We start from the raw sequence: 20,152 nt of genomic DNA, 5'->3' as shown, positions 1-20,152 counted from the left end.
TGGGTGGTCACTCTTATGTTGAAAGTTCCATGGAAATCGCTCAAGTGACTGTGGATAAAACGAATTTAAAAGTGAATAAAGGTAAAAAAGTGAGGGCCTCGGCCAACCTTCCAGACATGGTCAAGGATAGTTGTGGACTCCAATTGCTACTTTAATCTATATCTATCTATAATTCCAGCAATCTCTGTGTATCTGTGACCGCTGTTTTTCGACAACCACTGGTCCGATCTAATTGAAAGTTACCAGGTATATTTCTGGGGACCTGAGTATGTGCCTTTTCAAGGTTTGATATTAATCGGACAAGTGGTTCCCAAGTTATGGCCATTTATTTACCAAACCAATGATAGGACACGTTGCTGCGTAGGCATGGCCGATGGGGAAAGTGTGCCATTTAGTTACCAATGACAGGACATGTTGCTGCGTAGGGGTGGCCGTTGGGGAAGAGATCCTCAGCCGCATTCCCCATTACGGGTTACAACGTACGGACTTCCGGATAGTGATGACTTACTGTATTCTAATAATTTCTCGATTTCTTATGCGCATTTATAGATAAACACAATGCCCCAATCCAGTCGTCATTTACGAGAGTGAAGGAACTCTCTTCAAAAAGGAACACGTGTGGTTGTTTGAAAGTTTTTTTTGTTTTTTTTTGCACGTACGGCCACACACGTACGGCCACGCATGTATGGGCACGCACTAGTATTACTAAAACTCTCATCTTGTATGTATGTATGTATGTATGTTCCCGAAATACAGCCAAAACGGTCCATGATAGCGCAAAAACTTTAGTGCCATATTACTCACCATTCTCCTGCGGTGTGCAGTATCAAGTTTCGTTCAAATCAGGCAACGAAAACAATTATTAAAAAATTTATTCCCGATTCAGTCAAGTACTCTTCAGGGGGTATTTGATCAATGCAAACAACTTCAGTGGTATAGTTCACTGGAGCCATCTTTTTTTTTTTCTTGAAATGATTTATTTTAAAATCTCAAACATTTAGTATAGACAGAGAACGATTTATTTTTAAGCATAAAATAAACATCACCATTTTGATCTAATACTTCTGTGTTCATTAATGAATAAAATTGTGTTTTGAAGATTACGCACAATAATTTCTTCGACTTTCTTTTCTCCATTTGTTTTTTTTCACATTGACGCACAATATCAAGTTTCGTTCAATCGGGCAACGAAAAAAATTATTCAAAAATCAATTCCCCATTCAGTGAAGTACTCTTCGGGATTATTTGATCAATGCAAACAACCTCAGCGGTATAGTTCGCTGGAGCTATCTTTTTTTTTTCTCTTTTTTTAAATGATTTTTTTATCGTCTAGTTTTGATCTAATACTTCCGTGTTCATCTATATATTACTAAAACTCTCATCTTGTATGTATGCATGTATGTTCCCAAAATACAGCCAAAACGGTACATGATAGCACAAAGATTTTAGTGCCACCTTATCTACCATTTGCCTGTGGTGTGCAGTATCAAGTTTCGTTCAAATCGGGCAACAAAAAAAAATCATTCAAAAATAAATTCCCGATTCAGTCAAGTCCTCTTCGGGATTATTTGATCAATGCAAACAACCTCAGTGGTATAGTTCGCTGGAGCTATCTTTTTTTTTAATGATTTTTTTTTTTATCAAACGCTGTCACAACGGGAACCCAACGGGTTCATGGGTTGTCGAGTACCTTATAAATGTTAAAGCCACAATTCTGATAATCTGCAGTTGCTAAGCAGTCATCTTTAAAACAATGATTTGGACGATGATGCATGTGACTTTGTGCCATCTGCATCGAATGAACAGTGTGGAAGGTGAACTATGCTGAGCAAGATCTGCATAGACTGAGGTAGGCCCACAAAAGAGCAAAATGAGAGCTTGTGAGATTACTTTATAAAAATAGAGTAGAAGGGAACAACTGATGAATGACCAGTTGAGTAATTTGATGGATTTATAAGGGAGTAGTCTTGATGCAGTTTATTTGATTAATGTATTTCAGTTTTAGTTTTTTGAAGATGTAAATGTTCCGTTTAATTCGCGCACAATGTATTTTCGTTTTTAATTTAAAGGATACATGTATAATATAGCACCTCACTCCATCCGACAACAAGGGCTTTATTAATGCTTGAAAGTTAAATTTATCATTTAATGCTGACTGTTTGAAACGTCGTTTTCACGTCTCACAATTATCTTAATACTTAAGCATGCGGAGTGTAGTACACCCTTCAGGAACTATCTCCATGTTAGGCTATATACACGTGGGGACTTGTCTTTTGCATATGTCAATATGCAGATGGCTCCTGAAGTTTCAATGAACCCCCCCCCCCTCTCCACCCCCACCTCTCTCCAAAAATTAACATGAGCATGTCTGTCTGAATTTGTCCAGGCTGGAATATAAGTACTCACGGCTGGTGCAAAACTCAAGTGGAAAGGAGAATGAAATCCCGACTGCTGATAGCTGTGCCATCATGGAGGGAGAGGAAGAGGAAGTCTTCTTCTCTCACCGTAAAAAGTCTCCTTTCTACAAGCTAGCCAGCAAGGTTGTAAGCCCATTCTCCACAGGATAAAGTTTTAACATTCTGTACATATATATATATATATATATATATATATATATATATATATATATATATATATATATATATATATATATATATATATATATATATATATATATATATATATATATATATATATATACATATATATATATATATACATATATATATATATATATATATATATATATATATATACATATATACATATATATATATATATATATACATATATATATATATATACATATATACATATATATATATATATATATATATATATACATATATACATATATATATATATATACATATATACATATATACATATATATATATATATATATATATATATATATATATATATATATATATATATATATATATATACATACACATATACAGGTAAAGCTGTATTATCTAGCACCTGCCGGATTTGATGGGTGCCAGTTAGTCAAGAGTTACTCTTACGGATATGCAGAACATGTTTTTTTTTCTTCTTTTTTTTCTTTTATGGTGTCTGAGGCTCGTAGTTGCCACAGAGCTGCGACACTCACACACATTTTACACATGTGGACATAGAAGAATACAAGGGAAGGTATTATTGATTACACAGTAAAGACGGTGGAGTATATGGCTACTTATAAACCAATTGTGGTTTACACTGCAGGTGAAGGAAGTTCATCTCACACTTCCTTGGCATCTTCTTGTGCTTTCTTGGGGTCTTTTAACGTGCCTTTAAAAAAAAAAAAATTGATGTTGTTAGTATTGCATAATGGTGTTGTTGTATGATGTGCCATTTTGCTGAATCTGCCCCTGGCTTTCATTATCTCGTGATCGTATGCTTATTGGCTTTACATGTGAACCAACTCGTGCTGCAACACACCCACCATTGCGATGGTGTCAGGCGGCTTGTCCCTTTAGCACAAGGTTGCTTCATCTCCTGGTCATGCTTATGTAGCGTATTAACGCTTCTCCACTGACTCGCTCATCTCCCAACTTGCACAGAGCTGTAGTAACTTTATTTTTGTGCCTTTATGTCATATATGGTAGAGGAGCCTATGTTGTACTTGTTCATCAGGACGTTCCTATTTCCCCCCTTCTCCACATGAGTCTCTTGAAAATGTCAATTTTTGTCATGCGAAGTGAAAACCACCCCCCTCGGTTTTTCAACTTTGCTTGTGGAAAGTTTGTCCAAAGTCATAATGGGTGAATGTGGCTATTTAATGATGAAAGATAGAGCGAGATGAGAGGGCACTCGGGAGAGCACACCACCGCCACGTAATGCCTGATCCACAAGAACATATCAGGTCCAATACATTTTTGAAATATCATGCTCGATATCGTTTTTGGCCCCATCTCTCAATGGTGAAGAATCACGTAAAAAAAATTAAATAATAAATGCATCCAGGTCTGGATTTGGATCTTCACCAAAATCGAATCAATTTGTCGTGGTCACGCACCCAACCTGTCCACCAGGTTTCATCCGAATCCGTCCACAACTTTTTGAGACATCGTTTTAGATATCATTTTTGGCCCTATCTCTCGATGGTGAAGAATTACTTTAAAATTTCTAGTAGTCAGATCCGGATACATATCTTCACCAAAATCTAATCAGTTCGTCCTTGCCATGCATGCAACCTGCCCACCAGTTTTCATCCGGATCCATCCACAACTTTTTGAGATATCCTGCACACAGACAGACACAGACAACCAAACAAACATATGGAGAGGGGTGAAAACATAACCTCCTTCACCTTCAGTGGCGGAGGTAATCACGGTAAACAATGCAAATGGCGGACACCAACAAAAAAAGACTACCAGTAGTGCCTCTATGAGAGTGTACGGGCAACATCGGTTCCTGTCTGTTACTAAAGCATGCCAGTTGGTAAAATGTAGGATAACAATGATTATACAGTGCCTATAGAAAGTTGACACCCCATTTCAAAATTTTCACCTTTTATTCACTTGTAGCCTGGAATTAAATTGCATTAAATCAGACCTTTTCCACCTCTCTTTACACATCGTGACCCACAACTTCCAAGTAAAAAAACAAATTCGAGAAATTTCAGAAAAGTTATTTAAAAAATAAAACGAGAATATGTTCGTTGGATAAGTATCCACCCCCCTGAGTTAATACCTGCTAGAAGCACATTGACAGCAATTACAGTTGTGTCTGTTGGGATAGGTCTCCACCAACTTTGCACACCTTGATTGGGCAATATTTGCCCATTCTTCTGTACAAAACTGTTCAAGCTCAGTCCTACTGTGAGGGGAGCATTGATGGACAGCAATCTTCAAGTCATGCCACAGATTATCGATTGGATTTAGGTCAGGGCTCTGACTGGGCAACTCAAGGACATTTATCTTTTTTGTTCCTTCGCCACTCCAGTGTAGCTTTGGCTGTGTGCTTTCGGTCGTTGTCATGTTGAAAGGTCAACTTCCGTCTCAATTTCAGCTTTCTTGCAGATGGCAGCAGGTTTTCCTCTCTGATTTTTCTGTATTTTGCACCATCTCCATCCATTTTACCTTCTATCCCTGACAAGTGCCCCAGTCCCTGCTGATGAGAAACATTCCCATAACATGATGCTGCCACCACCATGCTTCAAAGTGGGGATTGTGTTCTTTGGGTGATGGGCTTTGTTGGGTTTGCACCAAACATAACATTTTGCATTTAGGCCATAAAGTTCCATCTTTGTTTCATCATACCACAAAACTTTTGGCACATGGCTTCAGAATCTCTGGTGTGGTTTTTTGCATACCTCAAACGGGACTCTAGGTGGGTTTTTTTGAGTGATGGCTTCCTTCTTGCCACTCCACTGTACAGGTCAGACTTATGCAGTACTTAGGATATTGTTGTCATATGTACAGTGACCAGTCTTTGCCATAAAGGCATGTAGCTCTTTGAAAGTGGCCATTTGCCTCTTGGTGACCTCTCTGATCAGTCTCCTCCTTCCTTCGTCATCCAGTTTGGAGGGGCGGCCTCATCTAGGCAAGGTCTTGGTCGTACCATATGCCTTTCACTTCTTAATGATTGTCTTGACCGTGCTCCAAGGGATATGCAAGGCCTTTGAAATATTTTTATACCCATCCCCTGATCTGTGCCTTTCCAAAACTTTTCCTGGAAGTCTTTTGAATGTTCCTTGGTGCTCATGGTTGAGTCTTTGCTGTGAAATGCACTACGCAGCAGAGGAAACCTACAGGAACAGCTGATTACCTCCATCACCGAAGGTGAAGGAGGTTATGTTTTCACCCCTTTCTGTCTGTTTGTTTGTCTGTGTACACGATATCTCAAAAAGTTGTGGATGGATCCGGATGAAATTTTGTGGACAGGTTCAGTATGTGATGAAGACAAATTGATTTGATTTTGTTGACGATCCGGATCCAGATCCAACCACTTGAATTTTTAAAAGTGATTCTTCACCATTGAGAGATAGGGCGAAACCGATATATAGCACGATATCTCAAAAAGTTGTCGACTGATTCGGATGAAACTTGGTGGACAAGTTGGGTGTGTCGCAAGACCAATTGATTCGATTTTGGTAAAGGTCCGAATCCGCACCTGGATACGATATTTATTTAATTTTCAAAGTGATTCTTCACCATTGATTGGGCCAAAAACGATATGGTCCTGAAAAGCATGATATTTCAAAAATGTATTGGGCCCGATATGTTTTCATGGATCTGGCATTACATGGTGGAGGTATGTGCTGCGCACTACTGAGTGCCTTTCTCGTTCAAAAATGTATTGGGACAGATACGTTCTTGTGGATCAGGCATTACAGGGCGGAGGTAATCGCTCTACCGAGTGCCCTTCTAGTTTTATTCTGAAATAATCAGAATCACGACAATTTAAGACAGGTGGAGGCCAATTAACTTGGTGTGTGATTTTCAAGGTGATTAGTTACACCTGAGCTAATTTACAATTGCTATTATAAGAGGGTTTGGCACTTATCCAACCAAGATATTCTAGTTTTGTATTTTTAATTAATTTTCTGAAACTTGTAGAATTTGTTTTTTAATTGGAGGTTGTGGTTTATGATGTGTACATAAAGGTGGAAAAAGTCTGGTTTAATGCAATTTAATTCCAAGCTCTAAGACAACAAATGGTGAAAAATTTGAAAGGGAGTGTAGAGTTTCTATAGGCACTGTATATACTGTCAAACCTGATTATTCGCAGGGGATGTGTTCCTGGAAAATGTTGCAAATGGTGAATCCGTGAATAGCAGGGCATTATTTCAACAGATAAAGGGGGAATATGTTCCGGCGGTTCGTGACCAGCGAAAAATCCTGTGAATGGTGAAACCGCGATTGTCGACACTGAAAATGCCGTGCATTGTTTCAATGGGAAAAAGGGGGATAGGTTCCCGGCTGTTCCTGATTCATGAAAAATGCCGCGAATGGCAAAGATGTGAATGTCAGCATTGTTTCAATGAAAAAAGGAGGGTAGGTTCCCGGTCGTTCCTCATTCATCGGGAAAACTTTTAAAAGATTAAAATATTTTCGACCGCGAATGCACATGATTACAGTGTCCTAAAAATGTTTGCAAATAATGAAAAAAACAATTAAAAAAGAAGAAGAAAAACAACACCAGGTACCGTTTCCAATGTTTATTGAAGGAATGCGATGAACAGTCTATTAAAAGCGATTAATAAACTGTACCGTAAAAGTAAAGAAAAACAACAGGTACCGTTTAAAATTTTAATTTGCACAAACACACACAACCTTTCCAATGATGATGATGGTTTAAAATCCGGTGAACTCAGTGGAGTCATCTGAAGACCACACAGGTGAGGATGCTAATGAGTCTTGCACCAAAAGGAATGTATAGTAGGTGAGGGTGCTGAAGCAGGTGAAGATCCTGATAAGATGCTCACTGAATGGGATACAAGAGAGGCATGCGAGGGTGCTAATGCTCCTGAGTTGGACAGATCAGGATGGAAAAAAAATCTGAGAGCTGCCTGGCAGATTGTCACGGGTTTCAATGTAGCTCCTTGTATGAGAGCATGATGTCATCCAACCCCCTCTTGAACTTGAGGTAATGCTCCATGACCGGATCGGCCTCTAACAGCCTCTCGGCAATTGACCGCATGTCATGCAGTATCTCACCCAGGAACTTGACCATGAGTTTGAACCTCAACACCTCTTCCTCCTCATCACCACCCACTTCCGCCTCCTCCCTTGGACACCTTGGCAATTCCTCCCAGCTTCTCCTCTGCATGTGAGGCGTTAAGAGCATCCAACTCCTTGGGCTCTGTGTCGTCACCCTTCCCCTTCCACCTGCCATGCCAACATGACGATTTCAGGCCTCTCCTCCGTGTTGGCGGGAAAGCCTCTGAAGTTCTTCACTGCCTGTGGCCACAGGTTGTGCCAGCAGGTGTTGATGGTGGAGGCTTTTACCTCATCCAGCAACTCTTTGATTGTGCCAATGCAGTGGGCTATGTTGAACTCCTTCCAACACTGCATGATGGTGAGCACTGGGTCGGCATCCATCACATCCAAAATGCGGTGAAAGGTGTGGCGGTTATAATAAGTTTTGAAAGTGGAAATTACACATTGGTCGAGCGGCTTGATCAGGGAGGTGGTGCTGGGTGGCAGGAAGAGCACCTTGACATTCAGGTGAACCATCCTTAGGTCCCCGGGGTGGCCAGGAGCATTGTCGATGAGCAGGAGAATCTTGAACACAAGATACCTCTCCATCTGAGGGATGAAGCAGTTATGGAAACGGTGCATGAAAATTGCCACTGTCACCCACACTTCCTGTGGTGGAAGTTCCTTCCACCACCCTCCAAAACAGACAGCGTGTTCTTGTACTTGCCCTTGAGAGCAGGCGGGTTCAGGGAATAGTGCATCCTCATGGGCTTCATCATACAGTCCCCTTTTGCGTTCTGTTCTGTTCTGTTCTTTTGTATGGCAGCTTGGCTGCTGGGGTAGCTATCATTTCTTGGAAGCGCGGCTGTGCCGCTGATACTGTGCCCCTCGACCAGTACACTGGTACTCATTTTGCTGACCTTGGAAGGATGACAGGCTGAGTCAACTCCACCTGGTGTTAATGCAGCAGCCAATGGGGCTTGAACTCAAGACCTTAAGATCCTCAGCCCCTTTTGTGTTTGTGTAGAGGAGATGAGATACCCAGTCCTTTGCGGCCTTGAATCCCGATGCCGTCTCCTCATGCTTCAAGGTAAAAGTTCTTGTTGGCATTTTTTTTTCCAAAACAGGCCGGTCTCATCAGTGTTGAACACCTGCTCTGGCAGGTACCCCTTCTCCTCGATGAGCTGCGCAAGATGAACAGGGAACATTTCAGCCTCCTTGTGATCCGCAGAGGCACACTCGCCTGTCAGTTTGATGTTGTGGAGACTGTAGCACTTCTTGAAGCAGTCAAACCATCCCCTGCTCACTTGGAATGGACTGGGGCCGCTCGTACCTGCGTCACTCACGCTAGTGCCACCAGCGCCAGCCAGATGCGCGTACATATGCATCGCCTTTGCGCGATTGAGAGGTCCACTTCAAGGCATGTTCATCTGCATTCAATCCGTACAATGAGAGCCTCCGCCATCCTTTCTGTGTGGACATGTGTGACCACTTTGGTGCTTGGTACAGCACTCGCAGCAACACTTTCTCGGATTGCCTTCTCATTCTTCTGTATGTAGTGAATGGTGGATTTGTTTACTCCATACAGTCTGTCTACAGAGGCCACACTCTGTCCTCTTGACAGCTGGTCTTGCAGATCCACTTTGTGACTCAGGCTCATCGCTTTATTCTGCCTTTTGGCAGTCAATGCATCTCTGGCACTGGTCTTGTGCTTTGGAGCCACATTTGATTGGTGAGCAAATGACCGGAAGGAGAGGCAAAACACCGGTTAAGGCTGTGGGACGAGAAGAATGATTGAGACCCAGGACACGCTGCACATAAGCTGTCATGCTGGAATTGTGGGGAGCTGCGGGGGGGGGGGAGTAGTCTGCCCATTGTGTGTGGGAGATGTTGGCAGATGCCAAAGTTTTATTCAGCTGGTGGTATGTGGTGAAACGTTTTAATTATGTAATTCGTGGGATGGGGAGGGTGGGGGGATGACGGGGAGGGTGACATCTTCAGCAGCTCAATAGATGTGATGAAGCATTGTAATTATGTAACTCTTGGATGTAAGCGTTTTACTCAAATGGGGTAGATGTGACGAAACACTTTAATTATGCAACTCACAAGGGGACTGGGGGTGGGGAGGAAGACAGAGACATCACCAGCAGCTCATAATATATGTGGTGAAGTGTCTTTGTAGCGCAAATGGTGGAACTGTCCATGTAGCTCGGTTTATAGTATGAATGGTGGGACATGCTGTGCAGCTCCGTTACAGTGTGCCTAATGAAAGATGTGTTTTAGCATTGTATTATGTGTGCAGCTTGTGGAAGATACATTTTTGCAAACAGTACGATACAGTTCACTTGGAGCATGGCTGGTAGAAGAAATGTTTTCGAGCTGTTATGAGTGCGGCTCATGGAATTTTTTGTTTTTGGTTTTTACATCTGAGAAAAACTGTGAATACCAGGGCCGTGAACGTCAAAGCAGGTCTCAATTTATAAACCGCGAATACATTGGGTCCACGAAGAGCATGGTTCGTTGGTATAGTCAAACGTCAAAGGCTCATTTTACCTGAGAATAAAGGCATTATGGTATTTTTTATGAAAGATGGTTTTGCTTGTTTGCTTCAAGTAGAAGTCATTCAATGGCAGGACAGCTTATTTGGTGGTGTTATCCTGAATTGAAGAATCTGGTTGAGTCCCAATGCAATCTGGTGGAATGAAGGAAAAACATTCAGTTTGGCTGAAGTTACTGCATCCGAGTCTGCGGGGTTTTCTTTTTCAAGTCAGGAAACAAACCCAGCTGCCACCTCTGATTCTACAGTGTTTTAAAATGTATATTTGCACCTTTGCAAGTCCGATGTCTCATTTACATTACATGTATTAGGTGTAGCTATGGCACATGCATGATAATCCAAATGGCCCTTTACAATTGCAGCAATTACCTTGTGAAACACCCAGATTTGGCATCATGATCTTGTTCCATATTTTGCTAAATATGCCATCATTTGCATACACTCAGCTCATTTTAAGAAACCGTTACAAGTGCAAACGAGTGTGCGTTTGCAGCCTTCTAAACTACACATTAACCTTTCTCTTTTCAGAAATTAAACTATGAGAGTGATGCGGATGAAAGGGAGGCATTTGGAAAATCCATGGATTAAGCTGGAAAAGGTAAATCTATCTATATATTACTAAAACTCTCATCTTGTAGGTATGTTTATGTATGTATGTTCGTGAAATACAGCCAAAACGGTACACGATAGTGCAAAATTTTTAGTGTCACCTTACTCACCATTCTCCTGCGGTGTGCAGTATCAAGTTTCATTCAAAAGAACGATTTATTTTTAAGCATAAAATAAACATCGCCATTTTGATCTAATACTTCCTTGTTCATTCATAAAAAAAATTGTGTTTAGAAGATTACGCACAATAATTTCGACTTTCTTTTCTCCGATTTTTTTTTTTTTCACATTGTCGCGCGATATCAAGTTTCGTTCAAATCGGGCAACGAAAAAATTATTTAAAAAAAAATTCCGCATTCAGTCAACTACTCTTCGGGATTATGTGATCAATGCAAACAATCTCAGCGGTATAGTTCACTGGCGCTGTCTTTTGTTTTTTTTTTTAATGATTTTTTATTAACCGCTGTCACAACGGGAACCCAACGGGTTCACTGGTCGTCTCGTATATTACTAAAACTCTCCTCTTGTATGTATGTATGTATGTATGTATGTATGTATGTATGTATGTATGTTCCTGAAATACAGCCAAAACGGTACATGATAGCACAAAAATTTTAGGGCCACTTTACTCACCTGTGGTGTGTGGTGTGTTGTGATATGCAGTATCAAGTTTCGTTCAAATCGGGCAACGAAAAAAATTATTTAAAAATCAATTCCTGATTCAGTCAAGTACTCTTCGGGAGAATTTTATCAATGCAAACAACCTCAGCGGTATAGTTCGCTGGAGCTATCTTTTTTTTTTTTCTTGAAATGATTTTCTTCATCACCTGCTGTCACAAGGGGAGCCCAACGGGTTCACGGGTCACCTAGTATGCAAATAAAACTTGTGTAAAAGTCACAAATTTACCATTCTCATCAAGTAGAAATGTGGAGTAAAAATTATCATTGAGTCGGTGATGCAGTAATAACAATTACTCGAGTTTGAAATTTGATTTTTCTTGGATCCTGATCCTTGTGCTGTTCGGTGCACAATTTGTGGACAACATTTATACAAACATTTTTATTCGTTCTTCGGCTTTTCTTTTCTTCAGCGTGAGATGAAATTTCAACTCTGATGAATCACCAGTTTGGGGATTTGTTAGGTTTGTAAACGACTTGTCTTGATCCAGTTTCCTTCATATGTTAATTTCGGTTTCAGTTTTGGTTAAGGAGGAATGTTCCAATTAATTAATGCAATTTAAATTTGTGTGACATTGTACGAAGTAGTGCATGTGAATATTTATGGTACATTTGCTATTTACATCCATGCAATTCACAAGCAATTTTGATCCTCTCCAATTATATTTTTGGATCTGACTCTCCAGTTTTGTTTGGTTCTGACTGTCCCTCTGTCTAGTTGCCATATGTCTGTCAATTTGGGATGTTTATCAAGCAAGTTTGATCTCACTGTTGCTCTGCCAAATTTAGTGGGATTTGACCATTCCTCTGTCCAGTGTTTTTTTTTTTTTTGGATCTTATTCTTTAGTCTATTTTTTGGAATGTGACAATTCCATTGTCAGTCTTTTGGGATATCTTCCTGTGTCAATTTTTGTGCCACTTGTGTGCACCTGAGTGAGTGTCCCGCTGTGCAGTCACCCGTGCACCTGGGTGGGTGTCCCACTGTCCAGTCGCCCGTGCACCTGGGTGGGTGTCCCGCTGCCCAGTCGCCCGTGTGCACCTGGGTGGGTGTCCCGCTGCCCAGTCGCCCGTGTGCCTGGGTGGGTGTCCCGCTGCCCAGTCACCCGTGCACCTGGGTGGGTGTCCCGCTGCCCAGTCACCCGTGCACCTGGGTGGGTGTCCCGCTGCCCAGTCGCCCGTGCACCTGGGTGGGTGTCCCGCTGCCCAGTCGCCCGTGCACCTGGGTGGGCGTCCCGCTGCCCAGTCGCCCGTGCACCTGGGTGGGCGTCCCACTGCCCAGTCGCCCGTGCACCTGGGTGGGCGTCCCGCTGCCCAGTCGCCCGTGCACCTGGGTGGGCGTCCCGCTGCCCAGTCGCCCGTGCACCTGGGTGGGCGTCCCGCTGCCCAGTCGCCCGTGCAACTGTGTGGGCGTCCCGCTGCCCAGTCGCCCGTGCACCTGGGTGGGCATCCCGCTGCCCAGTCGCCCGTGCACCTGGGTGGGCGTCCCGCTGCCCAGTCGCCCGTGCACCTGGGTGGGCGTCCCGCTGCCCAGTCGCCCGCATGTGGTGAGTGTCCCGTTGTCCTGTCACTTGGTTCAGATTACAATGGAGAACAAGTCTTGCTCGTGAAGGCAAGTATCATTGTGCTTTGGTGGATAGGTGGAACAATGGAAGAAATCAACAAAACGTTATTGAGGTATGCTAACGGCCGTGGGATGCAAGGAGAAGATGCCATTTTGGGAAGGGTTAACACCCAAGAAGTTTGTTTCTCCTTGCTTCCCATGGTGGTTAGCATACCTCGGTAAACGTCCTGTTGATGTCGTACTTTGGTACACATTGTCTCTTTGGCTCGTCTTTTGAGTTCAAACTGTGCCTATTTTTCTTGATCTTTTTAATCTTGATCTTGAAATGTATTTTATTAATTTTGATGTGACGTCCATGTCATGTTTTCCCTTTTTTATGCTGACTCTCCCTCGGTCATTGCACACCTGCATTGAGATGGTTTCGTACTCCTTGTTCGGTTTTGTGTTATTTGGTGTCTGTGCTTTTGGCTTTACGACCTTATTCTGGGACCTCGTCGGTGGTCTCCTAGTCCACAAGGTTACACGTGCATGCCTCTTAAAATAGCAGAAATGCTCCAAATAATATAAATAAATGAGTTCCCTTTCAAGGAACTTCAATGCAGGATGCCATTAGGTCTGTCAAGCCTGTGGAATCATTTCCAATCCGTGGTTAGTCTTTGGTTACAACTCGATCGGGGTTGGGGTTAAACCAACGATTATTATTGCATATTATTGCACACACTAAAACTTTAATGTCATATCTATTAGTCTCCATCCATGGCTGAAAAAAATATTGGTCAATCAAATGGTGTTGAGGGAAAATGGGAGAAGTGGGTAATGTTAATATTAAAACTCTCTATTATATTTTTGTATGTCACTTTCATGTGTTCCCATTTGGTTGCAGGATTCCTTCAGAGTATACAAAGATTCATCGCGATGGAAATATTCTGGGAGAGAAAATTCAAGTGTAGAAACTGAAACAAAGTACCTTTTAAAAATTCCCAAAATTGAACACAATGTAATTTTTTAGTTTATACCCTTTTATGGAGAAATGTGCCATTTGTCAGCGAATGAAACTTCAGTAAAATCCTTGAAATATATCCCGAAGGCAAGAAGGTGAGGTCTGTGACTGTCACAAGTCACTTAACTGATATGCATGGTTGTATTTCAAGTGATCACTTCATTCATTAAAGTTATAATTCATAATCCATTCATTGATCCTATATTTGCCTAATAATTCTGAATTTTATACTTTCAAGCAGCATGAACGTATAATTTCCAACTGGCTTTGTGGTGTTGATACAATTTGCACAGAATCGCCTGGCAATGTTGCAGCTGTAATCATGATGTTACTCTTCATCATCATCCATCATCATTCGTGTGCAGCCTGTGGCTGCTGATTTATATAATTACTGGCATTGCAGCTGTGCTGCAATGCTATGCCCCCCTGTATGGTTGGACAGAAATTTGTAATTTATTTGGGGTGCTGGCGATAACCTCAACATCTCCTCCTCAAGAGACATCCAGTAGGATCTTGCACATGTTTAAAAATAAGCGAGCAAAATAACCAATTGATTTTTTTTTTACCTACAGTAGATGGTAAAAAAATAAATAAACATGTCTTGAGGTCCCAAGACCCTAGTTCCATCATGCTAAAGTTTTAATTTTCCTATTTTGTAAAGTTATCATAATTTTTGAGTATTCTTGGTTCATTTATGTCCAGTTTAGTCCAGTGTAGGCTTATTTTTGGTGAGGTCTAGGCTCATTTATGTCTAGTTTCGTCTTGGGCGGCTTGGCTCATTTCTGTGTCGTCCTCGGCTCGTGTAGTTCAGTCTCATCTGGACTTATTTCTGTATTGTGCTCGGCTCATTTATGTCTAGTTCAGTCTAGTCTAGGCTCATTTATGTCAAGTTAAATCTAGTCTAGCCTCATTTATGTTTAGTTCAGTCTTGTCTCGGCTAATTTATCTGTAGTCCTAGGCTCCTAGGTGGTGCTCTGTATCAGGTTGTCAATTTCCTGTTCCGTTGGAATCGTAGTTCCGTAAGGGAAGGTCGACTTGTGTTTTGGTCGAGTTAGCACAAAGCTGATATACCTTGTCGTATGAGGATGGTCTTCAATTTCCTCAGTCATTGGCTTGGGCAGTTGTGACAAGATTGTCTGTGTACAAAATGCTCTGGGGATATCTGCATGTCATGATTGGTGTTTCACAGGATTCATAGATGAAGCATCTGATTGGGACCCCGACAAGAATGCTCCTGCTGTCGCCCTCATTGGATTAATACTATGGAGCAAGTCTGTGAATAACACAGAAGTATTTGATCTGACTAACTCTATCCAAGGGCTCTGTCTGCTGAAATTCACAGCAACCGTAATCATGTGACCCACCCCCACATCTTCTCGTGAGGCCAAATCATTTGCTCTCTACAACTTATTCCCAAAAAGATATCCAAGTAAAGGGTTAACTACCATTCACATGAAAACATCTAAGAGGGGTTATGTGCAGACTAATTATTTATGATTATCTGTGTGAACACAATTATAGGGTATGTGAGATTGATCCAAATCTTTCATGAACTAACTGGCCTGCTGTGTAATTGGAGGTCATAACAAGAGTAGGAATTTTGGATTTGTCTGGACGCTGGCAATAACTCACCTTAATGGTTTGCAATACTCAGGCAAATAATCTGATAAATGAATGGATCACAGTTCCTCATGGACTTCACATGGCTGCCTCCAGGACTTTGGTGTGGATATTTACTGAAGTTTCATTTTTTTTTCCTTTTGTAAGAGTGTCGAGTGAAGATTTTGGTAATGATTAGATTTAATTACCAAAAATTCCATGCTTTTTAAAATCACCTTTAATTTCACTTTGAGAACTGATAATTTAAGATTACTGCTGTTTAATGCATCAATGCCTAAGATTAATTCATTTTTACTTCTAAGCTGAGAAAGTTTAAGCTCGTCTGTGGTTGTATTAAAGTGATGCTTGATATTCATCGAGCTATTACTTTCTACGTTCTTCTAACTGTGTGAATAGCATGGTGCCCAATGCCAAGTCCTTGTAACTTGCCTTAAATTTGCCTTAATGCTGTCAACGTTTCTTCTTACCTTCATTGTCACTGAGGCTTGCTGTTGGGAGAAGGAAAACAAAAAAACATTGCAGGTGAAGTAAAGTTTTTACCTTTTTTACCAGCAAGTGTTTGTATTTAACTTTTGTCTGATGTAAGGATATAAGTTTGACTTCTGAATGTGACAAAAACAGGTTTAATCCTATTTGACATCTTATTTTGATAACCGAACCATTTTACTTGTTCGATATGAAAATATAATGCAGTAATTTGAAACTCCAAAAAGCCTGTGAGGAAATTCCCAGATTTGAGTTTTTATATCCTTGATGTAAATTATTGGTGTGTGTGTGCGTGCGTGCGTGCGTGCGTGTGTTTTTGGCCTAAATTTGTATATTTTTGAGATGTGTGTTATGAATGCACTCACATGAGGCTTGTGGCTTTAACTATCTATTCAAATGACTTTTATTGTTGTGCTACGGGTTGTTTAAAATTGATCTTTTGTCATGTGAAGTTGTTTGTATTTGTACCGCAGAGATCGATTCAGAGGGAGTCTGAGTATAAAGAGGGGAGTAAAAGGGAAATGTTAAAAAAAAGGAAAGAAAGAATGACTTGCTTTGAAAAAATAGTTTGTAATGTTTTTACTCTCTTTGTGGCTAACAGTTCATTAATTGAAAGTGATTTCTTGTTCAGTTTTTTTTTTTTAATTGGCAGCTAATTACTGCTGATTGTGCAATGCCAGGATGAAACTCGTAGTTTTTGATGAAATGTTGAGTGAAAAATCTATTGTTCACCTGCACACCTTTTTAGGAAATGCACAGTTGTGCAGTTTGTTAAATAAATATCTGCAAAGCACTTGCTGAGATTTGGATTGAAGTTTTATTGCCAACAATTTGTTTAAATAGCTTCTACAAATCGTGAGGTTATTTCTATAACTCTATAAATAATTCCCATACTTGTTAAGTGCTATCTCTCTCTTGATTAGGTGGTTGATATGAATGTTGACATTAATTATCCAGTACAGTATAATTATCCGGTTCTGGAATTTGTTTCCTAAAGTTCCAACTGCTTAGTTTTTCGGTTTTTTTCAATGTGAATTACCTACATCATAATTGCAAATAGTTTGAAAATATTGTTATGATTTTGGAAAACTTACCCAATGGGGAGAGCATACATGGACATGCAGGTGACCTGAGGATCAGTTATTTCATTAGTCTTTGTATAGATAGTCCTTGGTCCCTTTTTCAAAGGGCTGTTCAGGGCCATGTGTTGGCTCAGCTGTATTTTCCTGGTGTAATGTCTCTTCCCCTCCCCCCTCGCCCCCCAGTTACTTCTCATCATTCCTTCTTCATACCATCGTCCTGTTCAATCACTCTTTTACTTTCAATCTTTCCTCCTCCACACCATCATTCTGTTCAATCCCTCTGTTACTTTCAATCTTCCCTCCTCCACCCCATTTTTTCATTTCAACGATCCACCAATAATGTCCCCTTCATCAAACATCCTTTCAACAGTCCCTCCTTCACCGCATTGGTCTTACCTTCGGCACCGTGGCTGTTTGGTGATCCCTCGGTCCGGCGGAATTCCTCTCCATGTTCCCTCCATTCGCGCATTGTTTAGTTGGGCACATTTGACCTGTCTGTGGTCGTTAAACCATCAGGTGCTCTCACATGCATATTCATGTCGCATCTCACATGCATATTCATGTCGCATCTCACATGCATATTCATGTCGCATGCATGTTCTTGATGCTTGGTGCTTGTCATGGCCTGTGAAGTGCGGTGCTTCTTACGGGTGTGGTACTGTGCAGAACAGTATGAGTGGGCATTTTGTGTGGGCTTTCGTCGTGGTTTTGGGCACGTAAAGAAAGGGGTGAGGGCTGCGTTGAAAGTTCCCTCAGAACGGCGTATTTTCAACAAGTGATGTCATGGACCCACCCCCATTGGCTGCAGACGAACGAGAGAAACAAAAACAGAGACAGAGACAGAGAGAGCATGTGGAAGTAGGGCAGAGAGCAGATGTGAAGAAGCCATAACGGAACGCAACGTAATTTCCTCGTCAGTGAACGTTCGTGCCTTGAAGGAGGTTTATGATTCGGTTGAGAAGAGAAGGCAGAAGTGAATGGGGAACGCTCGCACAAGCAGAGACAAAAAGAGTTCCTGAGCAGAAAGGTTGAGTGGAGCAGAAAGGCAGATGTGAATGGAACAAGCTCACATGAGCAGGAAACTCAAGACAGAATTTTGTGAGGGAAGGAATAAAAGTGTGCGAGGGTAAAGAAAAGAAGGTTTCATGAGCAGTTGGTGTCGAGCTTCTGTGGACCAAGAACCCTCCTTCCACGAGCGTCATCTTGCCAGCCACGAAGGACGAGGAGAGTGAACGGTGGCACCTCATTGACGGGGACCTTAGGAGGAAGAATCTAAGGCAGAGGGGGGTAAGTCGCCTATATAGCTCGCATAACTGGGACGCCGGCAAGAACTCACCTACTGGGTATGGGCACCAGAAGCTGAGGCAGAGGAGGGCGAGTAGCATATCTGGGATGCTGGAGAGGGCTCATCTTCTTGGTCTGGGCACCTCTGGGATGCGGCTGCGTGTCCACATCACATCACCACCCCATCTTCCCCATCCATTTTCCTCCACATTCTCTTGTATATTTCGGCTGTGTGAGGCGAGGGAGACAGGAAAAGTCTTCTTTTCTTTTCTCCATATGTTACTTTTATTTTATTTTCAAGGTCTTCTTGTTTTATTCTTCTCCACTGAATGAATGAATGGCCAAGTCTTTTGTGTAAGTAAGATCAAATAATAATATATGTTATGGTTAAATCTGCTCTTAAGTGCCTTTTTGCGTTTTTTGCTTAAAATTACTTGCTTTAAAATGATTGTTTGCTAGTGTGTTTGTAATAAATAATTGTTGTTATTTCAAATCTGTCTCAGTTGTCTTTTCCTTTATTGGTTTGACACAGTGCACAAGCACAGTCAGACATGAAGTTGAACCCCAATAATTTGCTTTCTTAGCCAGTGCACACACACTGTCATGCTCAGCAGTAATCTGAGTGTGCGCTGAAGGCACGTGACCATAATTAGTCAGCCGTCCACAGATAAAGTATCACGTGAAGTCGTGTAACTCTGCCTAGATTGGCTATGCCAACTGGCATTTGTGGTCGCCTCACAAGTTATCTGTGTTACCTGCCGGTGTGCGGAGTTATCTGTGCCAAGGCGGCCTCGACCAGGCGTCCGGGAGGGTCCCAAGTGCCCCCACTCATGGTAGGCCTCAAACCCCGGATCTGCAACAATATTATGTTGAGTATCAGGTGTGCACAGTGAGGGTTTCACATCAACAAGCTGACCAGGTATTTTATGTCAAGGAAAACCAGGTACATGCTAGCTGTATGACACTAAATGTTTTCATTTATTACCTCTGCCACTGAAGGTGGGTGGAGGTTATGTTTTCACCCCTGTGTCTGTCTTGTTGTTTGTCTTTGAGCAGGATATCTCAAAAAATTGTGGATGGATTCAGACAAATTTTGTGGACAGGTTGGGTGTGTGACAAGAATGAATTGATTAGATTTTGGTGTAGATCCGGATCCGGATCCTAGAATTTTTTAAGTCATTCTTTGCAATTGAGAGATAGGACTAAAAATGATATACAAGCATGAGTTTTTCAGAATGTTATGGACAGATTTGGGCGAAACTTGGTGGATGAGTGGGTAGGTGACAAGAACAAACAAACAAGTGACAAGAACAGATTAGATTTTGGTTAAGAGGCCAGATCTGCATCTGTATATCAGTGGGATACAAAACATGATCTGTTCAGCCTGTTCGAGTTGTGCGCTCCACCAAGTGCCTTTCTAATGATCCCATAACTTATTGAGGCATGCACGAAATGTATCGGCAAGTCAAGAGAATTAAATGTTGCTACTTGTGTTTTCAGTTGAGGCTGAGCATCATCAAACAAATTGAGTAAACTGTTTCGATGAAATAAGTTTCCAACTTGAGCAAATGCTGCATAATCTGTTTCAGAAGTCATTTTAATTTTCCAAACACATTGCAACCAACA

At 41.5% G+C, this 20,152-nt stretch overlaps 1 protein-coding gene across 1 annotated transcript in view; it reads left to right on the top strand.

The window, feature by feature from the left end:
• The window catches only part of LOC147033341 (endosome/lysosome-associated apoptosis and autophagy regulator 1-like), a 218,341-nt gene extending 199,322 nt beyond the window's left edge, over positions 1 to 19,019 (top strand). The window contains exons 21-23 of the mRNA XM_085871570.1: positions 2,387 to 2,540; positions 10,735 to 10,804; positions 13,938 to 19,019. Of these exons, the coding sequence (XP_085727696.1) occupies positions 2,387 to 2,540; positions 10,735 to 10,794 (214 nt within the window). The 3' untranslated portion in view covers positions 10,795 to 10,804; positions 13,938 to 19,019. The remainder of the gene's footprint in view (positions 1 to 2,386; positions 2,541 to 10,734; positions 10,805 to 13,937) is intronic.
• Positions 19,020 to 20,152: the final 1,133 nt, after the last annotated feature.

This window comes from Eptatretus burgeri, chromosome 2 (genome assembly GCF_056783735.1).
Source record: "Eptatretus burgeri isolate ZD-2024b chromosome 2, Ebu_testis_v1, whole genome shotgun sequence".
Taxonomy (NCBI): domain Eukaryota; kingdom Metazoa; phylum Chordata; class Myxini; order Myxiniformes; family Myxinidae; genus Eptatretus; species Eptatretus burgeri.
This window is presented reverse-complemented; position numbering and strand designations above follow the sequence as displayed.